The sequence below is a fragment of the Sus scrofa genome, chromosome 16 (assembly GCF_054392235.1).
Source record: "Sus scrofa isolate SSC_HxYL_T2T_F1_AM1 chromosome 16, Sscrofa_HxYL_maternal_Yorkshire_Landrace_v2.0, whole genome shotgun sequence".
Lineage (NCBI taxonomy): Eukaryota > Metazoa > Chordata > Mammalia > Artiodactyla > Suidae > Sus > Sus scrofa.
Window position 1 is genome coordinate 48,323,137 of NC_139398.1, and position 26,352 is coordinate 48,349,488.

The window sequence follows — 26,352 nt, forward strand, 5'->3', positions numbered from 1 at the left end:
ACCACAATGGGAACTCCTGTCTTTTCATTTTAATGGGGGATGCCGGGCACTGTGGCAGGGTAGGCAGGGGACAAGAATGAATATATTAATTGTGCACTTCACCCAAATTATGACAGTGAAAGGGGACACAACAAAAATAGCAGTGGAATCTCTGTCTTACCAGAGGCTATGGAAGCAAGGAGAAGGGGCTGATTAACCCAACGTAGCAATGCATGGGTTGTGAAGTGGGATTTGGGAGGAATTCCAAAAAATCTTATTTGGAGAGATTGTGCTTGAGTTGCATCTTGAGGCCTGAACCTTTGCACAAAAGTCATTTGATAGCTCACTAGTCGTCATTTAAGAAAAATAAAAGGTCAGTTGATGGACTCAGAGCTCTTGAAAACAGGGAGAAGCAACTTGCCTTCCTCCTCTTTCCTCACCTCCCAGGCTTCTTTCTCTATCTTAGTAGAAAGTAAGTAAAGCTGACTTTTGAGCCAAGGGCAGTTCTAGGCTAGGAGACAACTGAGCTCATTATCTAGCTCCTTATTTGGACAAAGCTAGATTTTTTGCTTTATAGCTAAGTAATGTCTAATCTGAGTCTGCGTTCCCTCACCTGGTCTTCCCAAGCACCCCCTTCATGGCTAGGTTGCTTTTCTTTTTTTTTTTTTTTGTCTTTTTGCTGTTTCTTGGGCCGCTCCCGTGGCATATGGAGGTTCTGAGGCTAGGGGTCTAATCGGAGCTGTAGCCACCAGCCTACACCAGAGCCACAGCAACGCTGGATCCGAGCCGCGTCTGCAACCTACACCACAGCTCACGGCAACGCCGGATCGTTAACCCACTGAGCAAGGCAGGAATTGAACCTGCAACCTCATGGTTCCTAGTAGGATTCGTTAACCACTGAGCCACGATGAGAACTCCTAGGTTGCTTTTCTAATCACCTGCCTGGCCTCGCATTCTCACCTACCGAGAGCATGTTCTCACAGTAGCATAATTGAATAGCCGTGGCTTATATTTTGCTACTACTTTGGGTAGAGGTTGCTGCAAATAAGGACAGTTACAATCCCTGGGAGATATTGAAACAGTCCCAAAATAGCAGACATGCAAACACTATGGCTGATTAGCTGCTACTTATTAAAACATATGGCTTAAGGACTCAGTTATGAATTTTATGTTTCCATAAAGTACTGTATGGTTCTGTATAATGAGGAAAATTGCAGCATACTGATGTTTATGGAGCAGTCAAATCTGTGGGCTTTGCTGGCACAGACCATGAATTCTGAGTTGGAGGTTCATGTTAATATAAGCTTTTGGCATGATGTATTTTCAACGTTTTTCCCTCTTGTACAGACTGAATTCTCTTGACCTGGGTGGATTATACCTCAGTCTACTGTTTTTGACTTTGTGGCAAGAGATGTTTTTGGATGCACCCCAAGTAGGAAAGGCTTCAGGTTTTCCTTTCAGAATTGTTGTCCTAAAAGTCCAGGGTCTAGTTAGGTAGTTTTTAAAAAATTGCTTTTTAGGGCCACACCTGTGGCATATGGAAGTTCCCAGGCTAGGAATCGAATGGGATTCCTCCGTGGGTAACAGAGGGATGATTGTGTATTTTTTTCTGAAGTACAGAGAGTCTGCTTTCAGTGCGTGAATCCTAGAAGCCATGTTTCTGTGTCTCTGGATCTTATCCCCAGGTGCCACATCCTGCAGATCTGATCTCCAGCTTGTAAGCTAACTCGTCCTGGCTACAAGATCCGCTACATCCCGTTTCTGCTTGAGCTGGTCAGAATCTCTTCTTGTGGTTTATAGCAATCTTTCTTTAATCCTCCTTCTCTCCCTCCTCCCAGGTAACGACTTCCTTCCTTTTGCTTCTGTTTCAACTTATAAGTCCCTTTAAAGAGTACTGGACAGTAATATTTTTTTTGTTTATGTATTTTTGAATCCCATTACACCATGAATTTCTTGAGAACAGAGATGGTGTCTTATTCATTTTTATTTCTTAGTGCTGTGCCTGGATTATCTCTGGGCCCTCAACCGGGGGTGGGGTGTTTAACCAGCTAAATGATCAAATGAAGGATGGACTAGCTTTAGAGGGATGGCAAAATGTTTTAGCAGGAAGCAAACCTAGACTTTGTCTAATACTTTTCAAATCCTAGAAGCTGAATCCTTTCCTTTTGGAAATTTTATGTGGAGGTGTAAGGCATGTGGGTGTGGAGTTGTTCTGGCAGAAGTGGGGCTGGCCTCCCCGGACTGCAGCCCCTCATCTTTCCTCTGACCCCCTCACCCCACCCCAGGTGGGCTCTGTGGAACTTTTAGGATTTGGTGGACCACCATTTGGTAACCATCTTTCTTCAATTCATGGAGCTTTGGTCTCCCCATCTGGCTTAAGAAATCCTAAGTTGATGTTACTTACTGTATTATAACCACTTCCTTCACACATGCACTCATAGAGAGCCCTCTCCGAAAATACTGACAGGATGATTTGTGCAGCTCTGAATCTCAAAGTGTGAGCTGTGCAGTTCACAATAGCTATTGGCCTTCTGGGAATAGGACTAGCTCAAATGATTCAGATTTGACCAGAGTTTATATGGGAGACTCTCTTTTCTAAATTATAATGCTTTGCCAAATCCTTCTCAAGTGTACTTTCTAACCTACCACCAAACATCATCAGAACACTTCATACCCTATCATAAACCACTGACCTGTCATGAAATAAGGAAAAGCAATGTGGTAATAATATGATCTTTCTCCTCCACTAAAACATATTTTTTGTTAGGGTTTCAACTTACCTTCCATTTTTAGGGTTCTTGGTATGTGGTATCATAGAGCTACTAGTGGTTTGCAGCAGAAAAGTCCTCAAACAGATGTGGATTCCTCCAAGATCTTGTCACCAGGATGATCCTTTGCTATGCCTGATGTTACTGTAAATACTGAGATGCCTGTTCTATCAACAGGAGACTGCAGTGTTCATTTTAAGGTGGGATTTCATTAAAGCATACTTTTCAAATTATATTGAATTGAAAGAGCACCACAAGGAACTTATTAAAATTTGCCTGTGACGTGGAATCTAAAATATGGAAAAATGACCCTGTCCATCTGTAGAACAGATACAGAACCACAGACTTAGAGAATGGACTTATGGTTGCTGAGGGGATGGGAGGGCGAGGTAGTGGGATGGACTGGGAGTTTGGGGTTGATACATGCAAACTATTACATTTAGGTCCTACTGTACAGCACAGGGAACTATATCCAGTCTCTTGGGAGAGACCATTACACCACTATGGAGGATAATATAAGAAAGGGAATGTGTATTTTATATATATATATATGTAAAATGTACTATGTATATAATGTGTATATATATATGTATATATGACTGGGTCACTTTGCTGTACAGCAGATATTAGCACAGCATGGTAAATCAACTGTACTTTGTTACCTTTTTTTTAGGGCTGCATGTGTGGCATATGGAAGTTTCCAGGCTAGGGGTCTAATCGGAGCTGCAGCTGCTGGCCTACACCACAGCCACAGCAACACCAGATCTGAGCTGTATCTGTGCTGCAGCTGGTAGCAATGCTGGATCCTTAACTCACTGAGGGAGGCCAGGGATTGAACCCACATCCTCATGGATATTAGATGGATTCTTAACCCTCTGAGCCACAATGAGCCAATACTTTAATACAAAAATTAATAAAAAAGTAAAATTTGCATGTGAATTATGGTAGAAAATATGGAACTAATGAATAAATTGCTGCAAGAAGTAATCAAATTTTATTAAAATAGTTTTACAATATGAGACAAAATTAGATAATAAAATTTTTGTTAAGAATAAAACATAAAATATGTTAAGAAAAAATTCATTTTTTCAGTTTTTATGGAAAGCATATTTTTTGAGGTATAGTTGGTATAACATTATGAGTTTCAGGTATATGATGTAATGAGTTAATATTTATATATATTGCAGAATGATCACCACAAAAGTCCAGTTAACATCTATCACCACTCAGAGTTACAAATTTTTTTTCTCGTGAGCTGAACTTGAGATCTACTCTTCCAGCTAGTTTCAGATGTGAAATATGGTATTAACAGTAGTCACTATGCTGTATGTTACACCCTCATGGTCTGTTCATTTATACCTGGTATTTTGTACCTTTTGACCTCTTTCACACATTTTGTTCATCCCCCACCACCACCCACCTTAGGCAACTGCCAGTCTGTTCTCTATTTCCATGAGCTCTGTTTATTTGTGGTTGTTTTTGCTTTCTAGGGCTGTACCTGTGGCATATAGCAGTTCCCAGGCTAGGTGTTGAATTTGAGCTGCAGCTGCTGGCCTGTGCCGCATCCACAGCAATGAGGGATCTGAGCTGTTTCTGTGATCTACACCATAGCTCATGGCAACACTGGATCCTTAACCCACTGAACGAGGCTCATATTTCATGACATATATGCATGAAATATATATATGAAATATATATAGGAATACTTTACCTATTTTTTAATCAGATTGCTTTTTTTTTGCTATTGGCTTCTATGAGTTCGTGGTATATTTATCAGATGTATGATTTGAAAATATTTTCTCCCATTCAATAACTTGCCTTTCAATTTGGCTATGGTTTCCTTTGCTGTGCAGAAGCTTTTTAGTCTGATGTAGTCCCCCTTGTTTATTTTTTCTTTTTTTGCCTTTATTTTGTTGTCAAATCCAAAGACCATTGCCAACATTCATGTCAAGGAGCTTATGCCTGTGTTGTCTTCTAGGAGTTTTATGGTTTTAGGTCTTAACATTCAAGTCTTTAATCCATTTTGAGCTAATTTTTGTATATTGTGTAAGACAGTGGTCCAGTTTTATTCTTTTGCATGTGGCTGTCCCATTTTCACAACAGCATTTGTTGAAGAGACTGAACTTTCTCCATTGTATATTCTTGGCTTCTTTTTTGTAAATTTATTGACCATATGTGCATAGGTTTATTTCTGGGCTCTCTATTCTGTTCCATTGATCTGTGTATCTGCTTTTCTGTCAATACCATTCTGTTTTGATTACTATAGTTTGAAATCAGGGATTGTGATGCCTCTTGCTTTGTTTTTCTTTCTCAAGATTGTTTTGCCTACTTGGGATCTTTTGTGGTTCCACATAAATCTTAGGACTGTCTGTTCTATCTCTGTAAGTAATGCATTGGAATTTTGAGTCTGTATGAGAACAGTGTTTATGACCTTTTTCTCATGTCTGTTAATTTTTTTTATGGCCACACCCACAGAATATGGAAGTTCCTGGGCCAGAAATTGAATCTAAGCCACAGCTGTTACCTGTGCTGCAGCTGCAGCAACATTGGAATCCTTAACCAACTGCACTGGGCTAGGGATTGAACCTGTGCCTCTGTAGTAACCCAAGCCCTGCAGTCAGATTCTTAATCCACTGTGCCACAGCAGGTACTCCCCATGTCTGCTAAATTTTATAATGCTATTTCTGAGTCAGAGTCTCATATCCGAAGCAGTATGGAGTCCCTTCTTATATATTTTAAAATTACAGTCTAATTTAGAAATTCTATTTGCAATTAGGGATGTTGTAGTGAAATGAAGATGAACTTCATCTGTACCTTTTATAATATTCAGGTCAATATGAACTAAACTACTTAAAAATTCATGAATCATTTTGTCTTGGACAACCTATTTCTCCACTTCTTAGAAATAAAAGAGAAAATTTTCATTTTTAATTTGGAGAATTCCCAACATTTGCAAGTTTGATTTAGACCCAGTTTGAGAGACACAAACTTCTACATTTAATGCAAAATATCTTTCTTTCAGAAATACCACCATGGGAGGTAGGATATACATGTTCAGTATTCAATAAAGTAAATAAAATCTGTTAATATTTGAAGATCAAATCCATACTCCAGACCAGCTGTCATGTAAGAGACAACCGTTGGAGTTCCCATTGTGGCTCAGTGGGATACAAACCTGATTAGTATCCATGAGGATTCAGATTCAATCCCTGGGCTCATTCAGCAGTTTAACGATCCAGTGTTAACAAAAGCTGCAGAGTAGGTTGCAGATGTGGCTTGGATCTGGTGTTGCTGTGGCTGTGGTGTAGGCTGGTAGCTGTAGCTCCACTTTGGTCTCTAGCCTGTGGAACTTCCACATGCCATGGGTGTGGCCCTCAAAAGAAGAGAGAGAGAGAGAGGAAAAGGAAGACAACGATTGGTGTGAATATCTGCCTTGGAGATGTGATTTGCTCAGCCCGGGGTTACCATGAATTGCCCTGTTAGCTCATAGCTTTCGTGAATGCCTGCTTCCTGGTTCCTGGCTGCCTGTGGGTCAGATCAGGTGGGCTCTCATATGGTTACATGATGCAGTATTTCATGGCTTTGAGATATCCTTTGGTCACACCATTGATTTACCAATAGCTTTTTAGCAAAAATTAAGTGCCACACATCAATTCTTAAGTACATATTGATTTTAGTAGTATTAAAATGTGAAAAAAATTCTTCATCTTAGAGCACTCAGCTATATATGCACATGTATTTAGTGTTTTATAATTTTTATATATCTAAAAGAAAAATCTTGCCTTTCTATATATCTATATCTACCTATCTACTTATTTATCTATACATAGTTTATTATTTATTTACTCTGCTGTAAGTTAAAGGGGAACACAGAGTGTGATGGAGCAGCAAAATAACCCTCATGAAAGTGGTGTTGGCCAAAGAACCCAAGTTGGTGAAGAAAACAGGTTTGAAATTTTCAGGGCCCTGGAAGCAGGGTGCAAGCACAGAGCACTCTTCTCCGTGGAACTTCCCCACAAAAGGAAATTAGTGTAAAATGTGGGCAATTGTTTGGAAGTCCGTAAAAGAGCATCTGAATCTTGTGTTGTTTTCCATGTTTGTTTCTGCTTGTCTGAGAACAGGAAGCTGCCACTGGCTGAGTTTTGAGGTTTGGGAGTCCTTTCTTTGCCATTAGGGTGGCTTTTGGGAAGAGCTGGATGCCATTCATGGTTACCAGATCAGTCACTGGCCTCCCACCCTCTCTCCTTGGCCCCATCCCTCTTAACTCAAGGTGCCATTACTGCTCTGTTCCTGAGCTAAATCTGCCATGTGGGGGGATTTCTCAATACAGCTCCATGATTCTTCAACTGCAAATTCTTTGGGGCCTGATTAGTGATTTGGAAAAGTATTGATTCCCATTCCATCTACCCCCAGGCTTTCAGGTGTTCCAAGCTTCATCAGAACTTCCTATGGAAATCTGGACAAAAGAAGGAAAGGTTTTTTTTTTTTTTCTTTGTCTTTTTAGGGCTGCCTCTGTGGCATATGGAGGATCCCAGGCCAGGGGTTGACCTACACAATAGCCACAGCAACAAGGGATCCGAGCTGCGTCTGTGACCTATACCACAGCTCACGGCAATGCCGGATTCTTAACCCACTGAGTGAGGCCAGGGATTGAACCCACTTCCACATGGCTAGTCAGATTTTTTTCTGCTGAGCCACAATGGAAACTCCATAAATGTACATATTTTAAAGTACCCTAAAAAAATTTACTGGAGAAGCAATTTGCAATTGATGAAGAGAAGTTCCATCAGTGGCATGTTAGAGGTTGATTGACTTCAGGTGACGTGAGGATTAGACTGGGGTTAGCATTGTGTGAAGGCTGCGGTGTCTGAGTAGCTACAGGATTCTGGTGTATCTGTTCTGGCCCTATTAGAAGATGAGGAGAGTCAGTGCCAGACATTTCCCACCCCCTGTTTATTGCTATTTTACTTTATTATTATTTTTGTTATTTATTTATTGTGGTAAAAACCACATGACGTAAAATTTTCCTTAACCATTTCTAAATGTACCCTTCAGTAGGGTTAAGTGCTTTCACATTATTGCCCAACTAATCTTCAGAACTCTCTCCATCTTGCAAAACTGAGACTCTGTATCCATAAGCAGCAACTCCCCATTTCCCCTTGCTCTCAGTCCCTGGTAACTACCCTTCTGTTTTCTAGAATGTGACTATCCCAGACATGTTGCATGAGTGGAGTCATAACAGTATTTGTCCTTTTGTGTGTGGCTTTCCTAGCATTGTGTTCTCAAGGGTCATCCATGTTGTAACATGTGTCAGAATTGCCTTCCGTTTTACTGCTGATGGGACAGATGTTTTCAAAGATTCTAGAGAACAGACCATATTGGCTTTGCACACAGACGGCCCTGAACACTCACTGAGTGATTCTTATTTTTCTGGTAATATTTCTCAAAGTCTTTAAAGTATTTGTGTTTCCAAGTTCCATTAAGCAGGATGGGTTACAATTCCCCAAGGCCATGGATGATGAGTGAAGGAGAGCAGGCTGAGGATGGATGCTCTGAGAATTCCTGAATGGTCTGCAAAGTGTCTCTTCTCTTGCTGGCTTGATAAAAAGAAACTTCTTTTTAACTTTGAGGGCTGGTCTCAACTCAGGTGGGGAGTGACTCTGCCCTCCTCCAGGGTACATTGGGCGTTACCTGTAGGCGTTTGGGGATTTCCCGACTCAGGGGCGAGGTGCTACTGGCCTATAGCAGGTGGAGACCAAGGTTGCTGCCAACTTCCCATGACGCACAGGACAGCTCCCACAGCAGAGAAGGATCCGGTCCAAATGTGAACAGTGCTGACAATGGGAAACCCTGACCCAGAGGCAAAAACCCAAGAAGCCCCAGTTGTGTACGTAGGTTTAATCAACAGAGAGCGTCCAGTCATCGCACTTGTTGCTGGTTCTCCTCTTTGAGAAGGTCTGGCATATACTGAAATAGAACAACGTCCATCTACGTCAGATGCTCAAAGTGGATACAAAAGATCACATCAACAGAGGCTTTCTTACCTAAACACCATTTGTCTAAACCCAAAGCCTTCAAACCGCTGACATTCAGGGAGTACAGCCGCTGCCCTGCTCTGGGAGCCCCAACCCGGACTATTTCATGTTAGCATAAACAGGATAAGCCTTTTCAGCTGCAGTGCTGTTTACCAGGAACCTGCTGGAATAAACTAGGTGGTTAAGTTTAATTTAGTCAGCCGCAGTGATCACTGGAGCCCTTCCATTGTTAAGATGTGTGGGCACATCTGACAGGTGCTGTAGTCTGGATCTGCCAAGCGCTGAGGAACACATCAGAGGGCTTTGCTCCAAGCGAATGATGAGAATGATGAACTTATGGATGACAGACTCCCTCCTGACCGGAAAGAGCCAACTTACAAGGCAAAGAGACAAGTCTGAAGGTGACAGGGGAAATGGCCTAGTTACAGCTGGGAATTAGTGAGTCAGTAATTCAGTTGAAAATGAAATATGGACAATTTAGATGTTATTTTAGGTGGAGAAGGTACTACTTAATAGGAATTGTATGTTTTTTTTTTTTTTTTTTTTTTTTTTTCTGTTTGCCACATTAGATTTCCCATTTAAAGAAGATCAGGGAGGAGTTCCCATCGTGGCGCAGTGGAAATGAATCTGACTAGGAACCATGAGGATGTGGGTTCGATCTCTGGCCTCGCTCAGTGGGTTAAGGATTTGGCATTGCTGTGGCATAGACTGGCAGCTGTCGCCTCAATTGGATCCCTAGCCTGGGAACCTCCATATGCCAAGGGTGCGGCCCTAAAAAAAGCCAGAAAAACCCCCAAAAAAGATCGGGGAAAAGGTCTCAGCAGTGAGAGGATATGCAACGTAGCCCATTTCCCCTCAGGGGTCCAGTACTGTCCTGCTTAAAAGAGAAGCGTCTTTTTTGGCTGCCCTGTGGCATATGGAGTTCCAGGGCTAGGAATCAGATCTGAGCCACAGTTGCAACTTATGTCACAGCTGTGGCAACAGTGGATCCTTAACCCACTGTGCTGGGCTGGGAATTGAACCTGCCACCCAGTGCTCCAGAGACACCACCGATTCCCATTGCACCCCAGTAGGAATGCTGAGAGAGGCATTTCTTTTGATAGTTGTAGCTATATGTCAGTGCTAAAATGAACCCACATTTTGTTCAATTCCTGGCCAGCCTGGTTGAACTATTTTATTTTTAAATTTTTATTTATTTATTCATTGTTTAGTTTCCCCTTTTTTGATTTTTAGAGAAAGGTTGTGCTTAAGTGCAAATGCCTCACAGGGAAACACAGGTGAGTTCATGTCCACGGAGCCCCATTTCAACTATACCTTTTCAGTGATTTCCTCCTGTTTGTGCTCCATTTGACACATTAAAGTTATAGTTGGTCCTCAATGCAGTCTGGGCTCTAGATTAGATTGCATGGGTTCAAATCCTGGCTCTGCTACTTGCTAGCTGAATGCCCTCTTTCCTCCTCTGTAAAATAAAGAGGAAAATACTTGCACCTACCTTATATGGTTTTGTGGATTTAAATGGATTAATATTTGTACAGCACGCAAAACTGCTCCAGACGAATGGTGAACACTGTATTTGCTAAATAAATAAAATGAATTCGGTTACCAAACCAAACTTGGGTCCACTGGCTCAGGTGTAGTAAAGCCAATCTACTGATACTGAGTCATAGTGAAGGAAGGTGCAGTGTCTATTGCAAGACCAAGCAAGTAGTATGGGAGGTGATGCTTAAAAGGCCCAAACTCCCTGATGGCTTTCAGTCAGGGAAAGGTTTTTGGGGACAGGGTGAAGAGAGAGTCAGTGAACTCATGGACATTCTTCTAACTGATTGCTGGGGAGGTGATTGGGAGTCAACAGCATCAATCTTTTGGTTTCACCTGGTCAGCAATGCAGTTAACTTCTTCCACCTGGTGGGGGTTTTAGTATCTGCAAAACAACTCAAGGATATGGCTCAGGATAATTTCTATGACCCTTGAGGAGGAGCTAAAGGTCTTTGACTTTGTTTTATGGCTAGACTTTTATTATTTTGTTGTGCTTGATGGCTCTCCTTTGTTTCTGCATTTTCTCGCTTCTCTGATTAAATGTGCTCTTTGGAATTCCAGGAAAGCCTAGGAGGCTAAAGCTTTTCTGCAAACAAGAGGCAAGGGACACGAGGATTTGTCCCCGGAAGCCTCTGCAGCGTCCTGCTCAATTTTCGTTTGACAAACTGGAAGCTCTAAATTCATGGATTAGACTAATTTAACAGACTTTGGAGTCTGGATCTAGATTATTACAGGGAGAAGGTATATTAAAGTTAATATATATGGATCAAATAGCCCCCAACTTCCCCAGAGCTTATTTTAATTGATTGCTAAGCATTCCATCCCCTCATGCCCATGCTGAGGTCACCAGATATCCTGGAAAAAGTGTCAGATGGTTTCCATCAGGTCAGACCGATTGCCTTTCCATCCATTGGCTCGGCTATGCTGTTGGACTAACTGCAAACTGGATGAAATAGAAGTTTTGCTGGAGTAGAGAGCTGGGCAGGAGGTGACAGGGCCTGGGTCAAGCAAGGTCTTGTTGAGATCCACTGGAGGGGCAGGATCAGGAGTGGCCCACACTGGACAGGGCTGTCGTTATGGTCTGCTGTGATGAGAGAGACCAGACAACTGACCTAGCCAGGGGTGGGAAGTTGGGAACCCCGAGAAGGGGCACTTGTTGCCCCTGAGGAGTGTTTCAATGCCCCTTTCTCCTATCGCAACCTCCTGGGCCATCAAAATGCTCTCTTCCTCCTCTGGGCCCTGGAATCCTCCATCCTAGGCTACATCTCCTAGGAGGAGGGGGAGGCACTCTTTCTGGGAAACTGGCATTTGGGGGTCCCTCAATGAAACAGTAAGTTTCAGCCTGATTACCCTACAGTGAAGCCCGCAGGTTGACCAGCTATGTTGGTGCCTGTGGGGAAAATGGAGTCACTCAGGCTCTTTTTGCTTGACTTCTGCTTGATAGCCATGTTGTTCTGGTGAAGGATGACTTAGCAACTCTTAAGGAACAATGTTTACCTAGAAACATGCACAGTAGGATGGGAGGTCAATCACCTGTTAGGTAACATTTTGGCAAATCGCCGGCTTTGTTCTGTGCTGGAATATAAGCTGCCTGTGAAGCTAATAAAGTGATGTCTGACCTACCCGCACCACCCTGGTTCTTTGGGTTGCTTGAATCTAGAATGAACCTTTGTGGTCTCAAGAGACTGCAGAACTGTACTCCGGAGCATCCGCCCTTGTTTTAGCACTTTCTCCTTAGATGTCAAGGCAGGTCAGGGAATGCTTGGGGAAGGGTTCTGCCGGCCCCGTTGTGGCCCCAGGAAGGAGGAGGCCAGCATCTCCATCCTGCCTCTGGCTCCCACCACTTCTTTGTCTAGAGGCTTCCTCTTCCACTGCGTAGCAGCGGGAGGCACAGATGCTTCCAAGGAACCAAACGAGTTGGAAAACGGTTCTCCACAAATAGCTTGCCTGCTCCTTTGAGTGCCAAGGAAGTTTGGTCAAAACACAGAAGGAAAAAAATCCAGGAGCCAGGGGTGCTCGTGGACGAGGGCTCCACCACCATAGAACTGAGTGAGAAGGGACTTTGGGAAACACCAGACACGTTGCTGTCTGCAGCATTTTTATATTCTCGCTTTACTGTTCTCATTTGAGTTTCCTATGGTCAGTATTCTTGATATTCAGGGTTAAAGAGAGTGAAGGGGAAAGAGTTATTTGGAGGAAAAGCACAATGGACTGAAGATGGCAATAGAGCCGGGTGATTTTTCCCCATCTCTGCCTTCTCTCTTGCCCTGCATCTCCGAGGGGAAGCAGTGGGAAAGGCTGGTTATATATATACACACATATATATATATGTGTGTGTATATATATATATATACTTATATATATATGTGTATATATATATGTATATATATATATACACGCACATATATTTTATTTTTTTAAAAAATTTATTGGGGTATAGTTGACTTACAATGTTGTATTAATTTCCAGTGGACAGCAAAGAGAATCAGTTATACATATACATCCATCCATTCTTTTTTCCCATATGGGTTATTACAAACTATTGACTAGATTTCCCTGTGCTCAGCAGTAAGTCCTTGTTAATTATCTCTTTTATATACAGTAGTGTGTATGTTATTCTCATCCTCCTAATTTACTCCCCCCCCCATGATTTCCCCTTCGGTAACCATAAATTTAATTTTGCAATCTGTTTGTTTCTGTTTTATAAATAAGTTCTTTTAAAAATCATTTGTATTAGATTCCACATATAAATAATAAGAGCAGGGGAAGCCAGCACCCCCACAGACCTGCAGCTCTCTCAGATTTAGCCTCATTTTTGCCCACCAGCTTGTGGAGAATAGGGACCGTTACTCTGGGGACCAGAGCCCCTCGCCTGGCATTGTTCACTTCCTCATTCTTGAAGAGACTCTTTCAGAGGTTAGCTTTCCCTGGATAGTCCCTGTGGCTCAGAATTCTGCTCTCCAGCATAGGAAGGCACACAGGTTTTTTTTTTTTTTTTTGAAAGGCTAACACCTAATCATCCTACTGGCTGTTCCCTGTTCCCTGGACAGAGTTTTCAATTTGTTGTCAGATGCTAAGCCCACAAAAGATTGAATTGCGCACCCCCCAAATTCACATATCGGAGTCCTAACCCCCAGTGCCTGTGAATGTGATCTTGGAAATAAGGTCTTTGCAGATGTAATTAAGAGTAGGTCAGCATATGCACATTGAGGTATATGAAATGACTGGCCAGTAGAGGCCTGCTGTATAGCACAGAGGACTCTACCCAATATTCTGTGACAATCTATGTGGGAACAGAATCTGAAAGAGAATGGATGTGTGTATATGTATAACTGAATCAATTTTTTGTATGCCAGAAATTATCACAACCTTGAAAATCAACTATACTTCAATAAAACTTTAAAAAGTGGGAGAAAAATTAGGTCATTAGGATGGGTCCTAATTGAATATGACTTGATGTCCTTATCAAAAGGGGAAATTTGGAGACAGACTTGCACACAGGCAATATTTCTCATGTGAACATGAAGGCAAAATCAGGGTGATGTTTCTACAAGCCAGGAAAAAAACAAAAATTGCCAGCAAACTATCAGAAACTAGGTGAGAGCCATAGACCAGATCTTCCCTGAAGCTCTCAGAAGGAACCAGCCTGGCCAACACCTTGATCTCAGACATCCAGCCACCAGTACCGAGACAAGAAATTCCCAGTTGCGGAGTTCCTGTCGTTGCTCAGTGGTTAGCGAATCCAACTAGAAACCACGAGTTTGCGGGTTCGATCCCTGGCCTTGCTCAGTGGGTTAAGGATCTGGTGTTGCCATGAGCTGTGGTATAGGTCGCAGACGCAGCTCAGATCCTGCATTGCTGTGGCTCTGGCGTAGGCTGGTGGCTACAGCTCCAATTAAACCCCTAGCCTCAGAACCTCCATATGCCACAGGAGCAGCTCTAGAAAAAGGCAAAAAGACAAAAAAAAATTTCAGTTGCTTAAGCCATGCAGTCTGTGGTACTTTGTTCCAGCAGCCCTAGAAAACTAAGCTAGGCACCTCCTTGAAGGGTTGGACTTTCTGGAAGAAAACAAATGAATTCACCCCTGCAGGGTTAATCAGCCCCACATTGTCCATACAACCTTAGGCTTGGCTTTCGCCCATAACATTTTGATCAGTGACCCTTGGTTTCTTTCTGCCCGAGATCCCTTATATCTCTCTGGTGGCAAATTTCCTTGCTGCTCCGGGGTATGTGGGGAGGACTAAGAATGGAAGTCTTTGTTTAGAATTTTCGTGGTATACACAAATAAGGAGCATATGGGGGATTTTCAAGCCAGAGGCATTGCAGAATTAGGCAAGGGAAGAGAGACTTCATGTGTTAGACATTTCCTGTTCAAATTCATCAAGAGCTTCTCTATACCCTCCCTTCCATGTGTCCTGCTCCCTCCACAAGCCCCAAATTTGTCAGAGGCTTTCTTAGCAGTGTAAGCCCAACAGGATGCTGAGAGAAAGGGATAAGAAAAAATAGTACATCAACCCGGATGAATGGAAAGAGCCCTGTTTCTTTTTATGCATATAAATTCAGAATTGTGAAAAAGAAACAAGTAAGAAAATTTCCTTCTGAGTGAACATGCCTTTAAGTGTGTTTAAATTGTTTATACAAAGGCTGGCCTTTAGAAATTAACCCGGTTGCTTCCTTTTCGATACAGGGACATGCACTAAAATTCTGCCTTCAGGTTTTAAGTGGAGACATCTATTACTGGCTTGTGTCGTAGCCCATAGGCTGTAAAGTAGGGTGAGTGGGTCACGTTTAAGGACTAAAAGCTGGTCTATCCCAGCTCAGCCACTCCAAAAAAGGAGGACTAAAATCTGGTCTATCCCAACTCACACAACAGCATCCCCCCCGGGGGGGGGGGGTGATTTTGGACTCCTTATTCCCTGAATGCAGGATGCCCCCCCCCCCCCCAGCTACTTCCTATCATTTATGAATGCGCTATAACAACTTCATCTCTTTGCTTTGGAAAAGCCCTTTCAAATGAAAATATTTCATTAGCTGCCAGAGAATTAGTAAGGCAAGCTGTGAAGAAGGCATCTCCATTTGCTTGTGTCTGGGAAGGAGGTTGCCTCCTGGTTAGCACAGGCATCCCAGTTTCACACCCCATTAACAGGGTGTTTGTCTGATTTCTTCCTTTCAACCCAAACCACAGCCCTGGGGAAGCTAGCCAGCCTTCCAGTTTCTGCCGGCGCAGATCTTCATGGCCTCATGGTTCAACTTAGTGGAAGAGATTTCTTTCAACAGTTGCAGAAGAGGGGCTTCTACACTGAAATGTAAGCACAGAAACACGTTTCAATGACGTATATACATTATGCGATTTCTTTGTGTTTTGAATTGTGGTGCTTCTGGATGAATCTCCTGAAGACCAGCATGTAAAATTGGTAATTTGTAGTAATACTAGAAATGCAAAAATAAAAAATAGTCGTCATTTTATACTAAGGTAAATATGTATTATATGGTATGGTGCAGGAGATAGAATACAGAACATAAAGCATAAAACTAAAGAAGTCAGATTTGGGGAACATTTATCAAAGACTTAAAATGGGCCAGGAAATGCACTTGGTTCTTCATGTATTCTTAGAGTGTGTGTGTGCGTGTGTGTGTGTGTGTGTGTGTGTGAGAGAGAGAGAGAGAGAGAGAGAGAGAGAGAGAGAGAGAGTGAGAGTAGATGCCTCTGGAGAATTTATACAAGGGTAATTGATGTGAATGTCATGAAAATTCATTTAAGAGTTTGAGGGGAAGCATAAGGAAGATAATTATGTATTAATAAAAGGTATTTTTTTCCTGATTTTCAGAAGGGTCTAATCCTTGAATACTATTTCCAAGGTCAAGGCCCAAACTTGGCTTTGAGATAATTAATTGGCCTATTGCCTGGAGTGAGAAGTTTGGCTTTCAGAGACAGATACACTAATCAAAAACAACTTTCAAGAAGATTTTATTCTGTCCCAAGGCTACCACAGTGACTTGCACATAGTATGCCCTCGAATAAGAGTTTGTCTAGTGGATGAAGAGAGCATTTTGTGTTGAAAAGTTGTTTGTAGCAGGAAGGCCCTGTATTTTTCCCACTAAAGATGAAGAGGGACTTGTCCGATTTGCCGTAAGAGAAATATAGTTAATACTGCCAGCTGCGAGTAGAAAGAAATATTGGTAAGACCTTCAAGAGGGTTAATGTTCTTTCTGGAGGTATCTATGGCAAAAGAAAGGTTAAGCATAGTTCTTCCAAAAAAAAAAAAAAAAATGGATAGGACCTTGATGCTCTGTTCCTTACTCTCTTTCCCCCTCCATCTGCTACCTGCTGAAAGACAAAGAAAGGCCCAGAATGGCACTAAATCCCCCTGATTCATGGGTTTTTTCCCTTATAGTCAAGGTACTCTGCCTTTTTGAGGACACAGAGGTCACTTGGCTCATGTTACCTGAACTATAAAGGGGGTACAAATTAGTTAGGAATTAGTTCAGTTGAGAGGGAAAGGAAACCCCCCAAATAAAATGGCTCAAACAACATAGAAATTGAAGAAGCCCAGAGGTAGATATCCAGTTCATGATGTTGTTAGGAACCACCATTCTCATCATTTAGCTTCTACCTCATGGTTCAACATAGCTACTTAAGTTCCAGCCATCATGTCTACCTCCTCATCAGGAGCAAAGAAAGGATGAAGAAAGGCATGCCATATTCTTATAAGGACACTTCCCAGAAGTTGCAAAAGACATGTTTGCTCACGTCTCACTGGCTAGGACTTCCATGCACACACCCTCAGCTTTAGAGCTGAGTAATACGGTTTCTATCTTGAGTAGTCAAATATCAGGTAAACACAGGGGTTCTATTAAAAGAAAGCAGAGGAGGAGTTCTTGTTGTAGTTCAGTGGGTTAAGAACCTGGCTAGTATCCATGAGGATGTGGATTTGATACCTGGCCTTGCTCAGTGTGTTAAGGATCTGGAGTTTTCATGAGCTGTGGCGTAGGTCTCAGATGCAGCTTGGATCTGGCATTGCTGTGGCAGTGGCAAAGGCTGGCAGCTGCAGCTCAGATTTGACCCCTAGCCTGGGAACTTCCATATGCTGCAGGTGCAGCTCTAAAAAGAAAAAAATGTATATGTGTGTGTGTGTGTATGTGTGTGTGTGTATATGTATATATAAAAGAAAGCAGAGGAAAAGGAGATTATCTATCATCCTTGCCACAGGAGTAAATGTGGGACCTTCAATGGCAAGGTTTGTCACTCAGACCCTGCAAACATTATCTACAGCTCTGTCTATACTCCCCTTGGTTCTTCTATGGGTTTTCCTGAGTAGCTTAATTTGATTCTTGATAATAGGAACTCCTAGGCAGGTCTGGAAGGTGGTCACAGGGCTTGGGGTCAGCCTGGATTCATTGGAGCAGAGCAGTTTCCAAGCTCTAATGGACAAAGGCATCTGAGGCTGTAGGTCTGGGTGGGGCTTGAGATTCTGCATTTCTAACAAGCTCCCAAGTGGTGTGAGGCTGCTGGAGCACAGACCACATTTCCAGTGCAAGCATTTAGAGAAGGTTCTTTATGGCCTTCTGTGTCTCAGTTTGTAGTGGAGTATTCGAGTTAGAGATGGGCCCGTGGTGGTCAAGGTGTGTCTGTCAGTGGTTCTCATATACCTTTGCTTATAGGACTGCCCTGGGGAGCTTGTTAAAATACAGATGTCTAGGATCCCAACTATCGTTTAATGTAACAGGTGGAAGACACTGGATTTTTCTAACAGACACCCTGAGTAATTTCTGATAAAGGTGGCATTGGAGCTGCACCTTGAGAAGTGTTGGTGCCAGGTTTCCCAAAGGTCTGTCTGGTAAGGGTCTTGACCTCTCAGGTCACAAGCCTATGAGATTCTGGCATTCTGGGATTTTTGGTTTTATTGTCTGGTTGAAATCATTAAAGGAGAGACATTTTACTAATCTTTATGGCTTGGGAGTATTTCATCAAGGCACATTCATCTTCCTTGCCTGTGTTAGAACTAAGGGCTTTACTCTTCCAGGAATTTAGGGTGCCTTTATCTGCTAGGGCTGCCAGAACATAATGCCATAGCTGGTGGCTGAAACAATAGGCATTTATTTCTCATGGTTGCGGAGGCTGAATGTCCAAGAGGGGGCCCAGCACGGTCGGGTTCTGGTGAGAGCCCTCTTCCAGGCTTGCAGACAGCTGCCTTCTACCGCTGCTTTATGGCTGTGCCCTCATGTGCTCGAGAGAGAGGGAGCTCCGGTCTTGTCCTCTTCTCAGAAGAGGGTGAGAAATCACCCTCATGACCTCATCTAAACTGAAATATTTCCAAGAAGGCTCACCTCAAATACCATGACTTTGAGGGTTATGTTTCAACATATGTGTTTCGGGGAAGACACTGGCATGCAGTTCATAACATAGAGGGATTCTGCATCACCGAGAATGGTGCTGACAGATTACCTAGAGGTTTAGTGGGGCAGAGGCAGATGTAGGGGCAGGGCTGAGGGAGAGTCAGAGGAGGGAGGGAGGAGGGAGGGGGGAAGCTGACCTCCCTCTCCTGGCATCATCTATGCACAGGCACTAGCTGTTGTCTAGCGCTAGCCGTTGTGTAAGCATGGCTTCATGTAATCCTCACCGCCACCTGTGAGGTGGTGGGGTTATCCCCGTTGACCCCGACATATGTTTTGATCTTCTTTTGCACATATTCAATACTTAATTTAAACAAGAGTCAGAGAACAGGAATGGCTTTGGTGATCAGAGGCTACGAGGGGTCTTTTTCCCTCTTCACCTTGGTACCATTTTTGCTGCCTGGATGGTGTTCTTCCCTCCCTCCCTCTCTTGCCCACTTCCTATCCCAGCATCGCTTTACCACTTTTATCTCATAATCATCTCTGCTTATAAAGGCCCAGTTCAAGTTTTAGGTAGATTTTTTCTTCACCCTTTCCAGGAGTCTTAGACTGCAGCCCTGCAGTCTTAGATTTGCTCCTCCCTTCACTTGGAATAGATATCCCCATGTTGTCCCAGTCAGCCTGGAGACTCATTATATTAAGCATGGCTTTTAATTTTCTGTATTAAAAAAATTGGAATGTCATTGATTTACAAAGGGGTGTTAATTTTAAGTGTACAGCAAAGTATATCAGCTATACCTATATCAATTCCTTTTCAGATTCTTTCCCTGTATAGGTTATGACACAGTATTAAGTGGATTTTCCTGTGCCATATAGTAGGTCCTTGTTATTTATCTATTTTATATATGGTAGTGTGTATATGTTAATCCCAAACCCCTAATTTATCCCTCCTTCCACATTTCACCTTTGGTAACCGTAAGTTTGGTTTCAAAATCTTTGAATCTGTTTCTGTTTAGTGAATAGTTTCTTTTGTATCCTTTTTAAATTAGATTTTATTAGTGATTTTGTATGATATTTGTATTTCTCTGTCTGGCTTCCTTTACTTAGTATAATAGTCTCTCATGTTGCTGCAAATGGCAAAATTTCAGTCTTTTTTATGGGCTAAGTAATATTCCATTGCATATATATACCACAGATTCTTTATCTGATCCTCTGTTGGTGGACATTTAGGTTGCTTCCACATCTTGGCTATTGTAAAAAATGCTGCAGTGAACATTGGAGTACATGTATCTTTTCAAATTATGGTCTTCTCCAGATATATGCCCAGGAATGGGATTGCTGGATCATACGGTAATTCTATATTTAGTTTTTTTTTTAAAGATTTTTATTTTTTTCCATTATAGCTAGTTTACAGTGTTTGTCAATTTTATACTGTACAGCAAGATGATCCAGTCACACAAACACACATACATTCTTTTTTCTCATATTATCTCAGTCCATCGTAAATGACCAGATATAATTCCCAGGGCTATACAGCAGGAATCTTCGTACTGTTTTCCATAGTGGTTGTACTGATTTCCATTCCTACCAGCAGGGTGTGTGTGTGTGGGGGGGGGGGGGTTCACTTTTTTCCACACCCTCTCCAGCATTTACTATTTGTAGACTTTTTGATGATGGCCATTCGATCTTTGAAATCTGAGGTCTTGTTGACACTGGAGGTACTGGGCCTTGTTGGCCTCTCTCAGGTTGGCTGATTCCTAGAGATCCTAAATGACAAGCCTGCTAGGGTGCCTTTTATATGCAAACCAGTAAATCCACAGCCCATACCCCAGCTGCCTCCTTTATGGAGTTTTTCAGTCCCAGGCCACTATCTGCTTGTTCTAATCGTCTCAGGGCCAGGTACCAGACAAGTAAGGGCAACCCCCAGCCTACTGAAATCTTTGAGACTAGCCAGCCCCAAGTCTGCTTACTCTACCTCTCTCGTTGCTTCCTGTAGAAACCACATTCAAGGCTCTTGCCTACATTTTTCCACTGCCATCTATCTCCTGATTCACCCCGGTGCTTCCCTGTGTGCCCCTCCCCATCCCTGTGGCCAGGCCTCCCATCCTTCTGGAGTCTGTGAGAACACCAGACCACTTCTCAAAGGCTGTCATCTCCTGATCTGTTGTCTCACCTTGCCTGAAAAGAAATAAAACCTACATTTTATTTATTTATTTTTTATTGCAGTATAATCGACACGACATAACATTAGTTTCAGGTGTATAACACAATGATTTGATCTTTGTGTATATTGTGAAATGGTCACCACAATAAATCTAGTTAATATCTGTCACCATAGAGTATTTTGTTTTCATTCAATGAGAACTTTTAAGATCCACTCTCAGCAACTCTCAAATATGCAGTGCAGTATGATTAACTATGGTTGCCATGCTGTAGTCGCATTCCCATGACTTATTTTATTACTGGAAGTTTGTACCTTTTGATCCTCTTCCTCTCTTTGACTCAGCTCTACCCTGCCTCTGCCAACCACCCATCTGCTCACTGTATCTGTGTGCTTAATGAAGCTTACTTTTTGTATTATTGAAGTATAATTGACTTAAATGTGCCAATTTCTGCTGTACAGTAAAGTGACTTAGTTATACATACATATATATGTATATATATATATATACACACACACACACACTTGTATACATTCTATATGTGTATATGCACCCACACACATGAATACACATTCTTCTAAAACATTCTTTCATGGTACAACCACTAAGGAAAACAGTATGGGGGTACCTCAGAAAACTAAAAATAGAACTACCATATCATCCAGCAATCCTACTCCTAGGCATATATCCAGACAAAACTTTCACTGAAAAAGATACATGCACCCCTATGCTCTCTGCAGCACTATTCACAATAGCCAAGACGTAGAAACAACCTAAATGTCCATTGACAGATGAATGGATTAAGAAGATGTGGTATATATGCACAGTGGAAACTGTTCAGCCATAAAAAGAACAAAATAATGCCATTTGCAGCAACATGGATGGGCCTAGAGCCTCTCATACTAAGTGAAGTAAATCAGAGAAAGACAACTACCATATGATATCACTTATATCTAGAATTTAACATATGGCACAAATGAACCTATCTACAGAATAGGAACAAACTCATGGACATAGAAACAGGTTTGGGGTTGCCAAGGGGGAGGGGGAGGGAGTGGGATGGACCGGGAGTTTGGGGTTAGTGGATGCAAACGACTGCGTTTGGAGTGGATAAGCAATGAGATCCTGCTGTGTAGCACTGGGAACTATATATAGTCACTTGTGATGGAGCATGATGGAGGATAATGTGAGACAAAGAATGTATATATATATACGTATGACTGGGTCACTTTATTGTACAGCAGAAATTGACAGAACATCGTTTAAGTCAACTATAATAAAGAACCCAAACAAGCAAACAAACAAACAAACAAATATTCTTTCCCATCCATGACTCCTAAACTGGCTGCTATGCTGTCCTGAGACTGAAGAGCTCATGAATGAAGGAGCCCTCACCAGTTGCTTCTCCAATGGACCCATTAGCCCTAGGCTCTGTTTACTGGGAAATGGGCCCATTTAGCCTCCAAGGAGAAAAGAGCCCCATAGCCCTGGGGGCTCATTTTTCTCACCTTTGAGGAGCTGTGCTAAGAGCTATCTCAGCTGGTCTGACTTAGCTAGATTGAGGAACAGGCCGATTCTGGACCATGAGCTCCCCAGCTTCTGTTTCTAAAGTGCCACTTCCTGGACATGAGAGCATCTGGTCCTGTCTGCATGGATATTCCCCTGACCTGTGTCCCTGCCAGTGTTTGGATCTGGGTGGTGCTGGGTTCTGCTTTACTGGAAGGTTGATGTAGTGAATATATTTAAAATTTTTCTGTATATTATGATGTTTTGACATTTTAAAAGATCTTTGTGGCTAAGGAGAGACTGCCAGTTCTTAGTGATAGCAAGGACTCAGCTGAGAGCATGCCCTTGATAAGCAGAGCCAGGCCACTAGGGACTACCCTGTAGTAACAAGCCTGCAGAAAAACTTCAAACTGGCAGATCCTAAGCCTTGCCTTTCCCAAGGACACCTCAGTAACAGCTATGCCTAAGTGCTCCCTCCTAGTCATGCTGGTGTTTTTCCATGTGCTCCTGTGTGCTGCATCATCCCTTCTGTCTCTAGGGCCTATGAATATAACACATTTTGTTTTCCTGAGCATCTCTTGTGTCTCCTCTTGTGGCTGCACCTGAGAATCTGATAGAATATAAGACAGTCAACTGTGGGGCTCAAGGTTCATAGACGTCTGGTTGAAGCTCTTAGGATAATGAGAGTTTGGGGGCTAGGTGCCGTCTGCCACTTCTCTGCTTGGCATCTCTCACTGCCCTCCTCAACCCTACTTCTGTTTGTACCATGTGGCTTAAGTGATGTGTGACCCTTTTGTAAAATAGTTTCTAATCTTTGGTCATTAGCCACTCCTGTGTTTGAGGATACAGTGACTTCTGTGGTGACAAGAAGTTAATTTACTCCTTTGATAGATTGTGGACTAATAAATGGTAGAACCATTGCTTTCTTCCCACCTAATAAATACCCCATGAATAATTGAAGCTTATTGAATGAGTTGGGCCACAAAGGCTGTTTCCTCCTTTGCTGGGAATCCAGCCAGTGTTCTGCTTTAAAAGACACGTGCACACGTGCTCACGCTGAATAAATTCTCTGGCAGAAAGAAAGTAGCGGAGGAATTAGAAAGGCCAAGAGAAGCAGAGAACAGCACCAGAGGAAGGAAATATATAAAAGCTTCAGGAAATTATACAAAGGAGTGGTGATACATTCCCCTGGAGAAAGACATGATGCTGTTTGTGGCTTTGTACATCCTGTTTCTTTTTCTGATGCAACTGAAAGAATGAATAACATGGGGGAGGGAGGAAAGCTGGTGCAAGTCCAAAGCTGATGCCTCAGTGTGATGATGCTGCCTCTGTCGCTGGCTTCTGAATGCCAACAGGAGTGGTGTCTCCTGCTAATGGAGAGACAGAACTAGTTTCCATGAAGCCTAGAATGGCTGGGACTGGAGATAAGGTGCAGTTTTCCTTTTTTTCGGCCCAGTGGCATGTGCCTTTTCCATCAGTTCAGCCAACCTGGGTGGGAACACTAGTGATACAAGTGTGAATGTTTGCTCTTTCCCCGTCTCCAGAGGCAGACTGCACACAGTGTTTGTGATCTTCTTGTCACTGGAAGGGGGGACCACCTTAGAGGCAGTCCTGAATTGGGGAGCGGGGAGAGGAAGGGCTCTGGACAAAGACTGTCTGGGTGTGAGTCCTGCCCATTTGCTGGCTCCAAGTCCTTGGACAAATTCCATCATCTACTTCTTGCCAATTAGAGCTTTGGGTTCTGAGGATAGAGTGATGAACAGAGGAACTTTGATTTTAGTAGAGAAGATGGTCTAAGAACAGATAAAGGAAAACAGAAGAATAGCGAGTTATAATAAAGACTATAAAGAAAACACAGGGCTGAGAGAGTGATGGTGAAGGAGGTAGGGAAGGAGACCAAGTCAGAGGACTCTTGTCCTGGTGGGAGACACACACACACACACGCACACGCACACGCACACACACCATGAAAACTAAGAATGAAATAAACAAGGGCCCAAGAGAGAGGGGAAGAAAGGCAGGGGTAATACTGGTGGGTAAATCTATTTCAGTGCGTGTAGGTGAGGTTGGGGCTGGGAGAGGGGTCTCCAAGGAGGTGACAGTTGAGCTGATAAAAGATGAGAAGACTCTTTTCCTCCAAACGTGGGATAAGGGCCTTCTGATTCCAGGCAGCAAGAATAGCACACACAAGGCCTGGAGGAGAGAGAACTTGGAACTTGAGAGGAGGTGAAGGAAGCCTGGCATGGCTGGAGTGTGTGATATCTGAGCCTGGACCAGAGCTGGGCACCAGGCAGAGGGCTCATCACACCCTGCTTTTGTGGAGGCTCTGATGAGGTTTTGGGTTCTCTTCGAAGTGTAGAAGAAGGCATTTTAGGCAGGGAAGTAATATAATCCAATTTATTATTAAGAAGTTTATGTCAGTTGTTTTTCAACCTCTTCAAAATGGAAATAATTAATATACTTCAGAGGGTGGTGAGAGGAGTATAAATCACTTAGAGTCTAGCACTCAGCAAGTTTAAGCACATTATCTATTCTTGTTATTACTCTACATGCAAAGCTGGCTTTTGGATACATGTTCATAGCAGTGCTATTTATGATAGTCAAGGCATGAAAGGAATTTAAATGTCCATCGACAGATGAAAGGATGAAGATGTGGTACATATATACAATGGAATACTACTCAGCCATAAAAAAGAATGAAATAGTGCCATTTGCAGCAACTTGGATGGACCTAGACATGATCATACTGAGTGAAGTAAGTCAGACAGAGAAAGACAAATATCACATGATATTGCTTATATGTGGAATCTAAAAAATGATACAAATGGCTTTGTTTACAAAAAGAAATAGACTTATAGACATGGAAAACAAACTTAAGGTTACCAAAGGTGAAAGGATGGGGAGGGTGGAATAAATTAGGATTTGAGGATTAACAGATACAAACTACTAAGTACAAAACAAACAAAAAGGACCTACTGTATAGCACAGGGAACCATATTCAGTATCTTGTAATACCTATAATGGAAAAGGGTCTGAAAAAGAATGTATGTATGTATAACTGAATCACTTTGCTGTACACCTGAAATTAACACAGCATTATAAATCAACTATACTTCAATTAAAAGAAAGCTGACTTCTGTGGAGCCACTAAACTCATCTCACTCCATCCTTTCTTTTTTCCATCCAAGTCACTTGGAATTGCCTGTGGGACAAGGCAAGTTTAGTTTGTGTTTGTCTGTATCTATCTACCCATCTCCCTATGTCAGTCATATATAAATGGAGTAGCTGGAGGTAGAGTTAAGATTTTTTTCTAAGGAGTTCCCATCATGGCTCAGTGGAAACGAATCTGACTAGCATCCTTAAGGTTGTAGGTTTGATCCCCGGCCTCGCTCGTTTGGGTTAATGATCTGGTGTAGCTTCGAACTGTGGTGTAGTTTACAGATGTGGCTCAGATCTAGCATTGCAGTGGCTGTGGAGTAGACCAGTGGCTATAGTGCTGATTCGACCCCTAGCCTGGGAACCTCCATATGCTACTGGTGTGGCCCTAAAGAGACAAAAAAAAAAAAAAAGATTTTTTTTTCTAAGAACACAAATTTGGATCTAATCTGACACTCAGACAAATGCGCAGTCAAATTCAAAATCTCAGGTCCTTCCTGTTTGTAATAATTTTATTCTAGGAGATATGAAATATCTACCTTGATCATAAAAGTGTCATAGGGCAAATACAAAATCCCTAACTTTAAGCTAAAACTTTCTGGTGAACCCTCAGTGTTGGATATTCTCTTTCACCCCGATTCCATTGCCCACCCGTCTCTCTGCAGGGGTCTGGCTCAATGGGCAACTCCATCCCCATCTCTGATATGGCATGAGCAAAGGCAGGAGACTGGAGGGCAGACAGGCAGAGGAGTAAGACTATTTTTTCCTTTTGCTTATTCCTGGCCCAGCTGCTTAGAAGAACTGCCTTCCTGTACCAAAGACCCCAGCTCTTGTTTGGATGGCTCCCTTCTACACTGTGGGTTTCTCTGAGATCAG

At 42.5% G+C, this 26,352-nt stretch overlaps 1 protein-coding gene across 8 annotated transcripts in view; it reads left to right on the forward strand.

Annotated features, from left to right (window-relative positions):
- Positions 1–26,352, forward strand: part of LOC102159433 (uncharacterized) — a 908,266-nt gene that overhangs the window by 17,310 nt on the left and 864,604 nt on the right. For 6 of the 8 annotated variants that reach the window (XR_014831357.1, XR_002339577.2, XR_014831355.1 and 3 more), the window contains exon 3: positions 15,504–15,624. The exons of 1 other annotated variant lie outside the window; for it this stretch is intronic. Coding sequence is in view for 2 of the 7 variants with exons in the window: in XM_085002288.1 (XP_084858414.1) it covers positions 15,560–15,624 (65 nt within the window). In the remaining 5 variants the exon portion in view is untranslated. Of the gene's footprint in view, positions 1–9,065; positions 9,184–15,503; positions 15,625–26,352 lie in introns of those variants that run through there. One more of the 8 variants, XR_002339670.2, reaches the window with a different exon arrangement.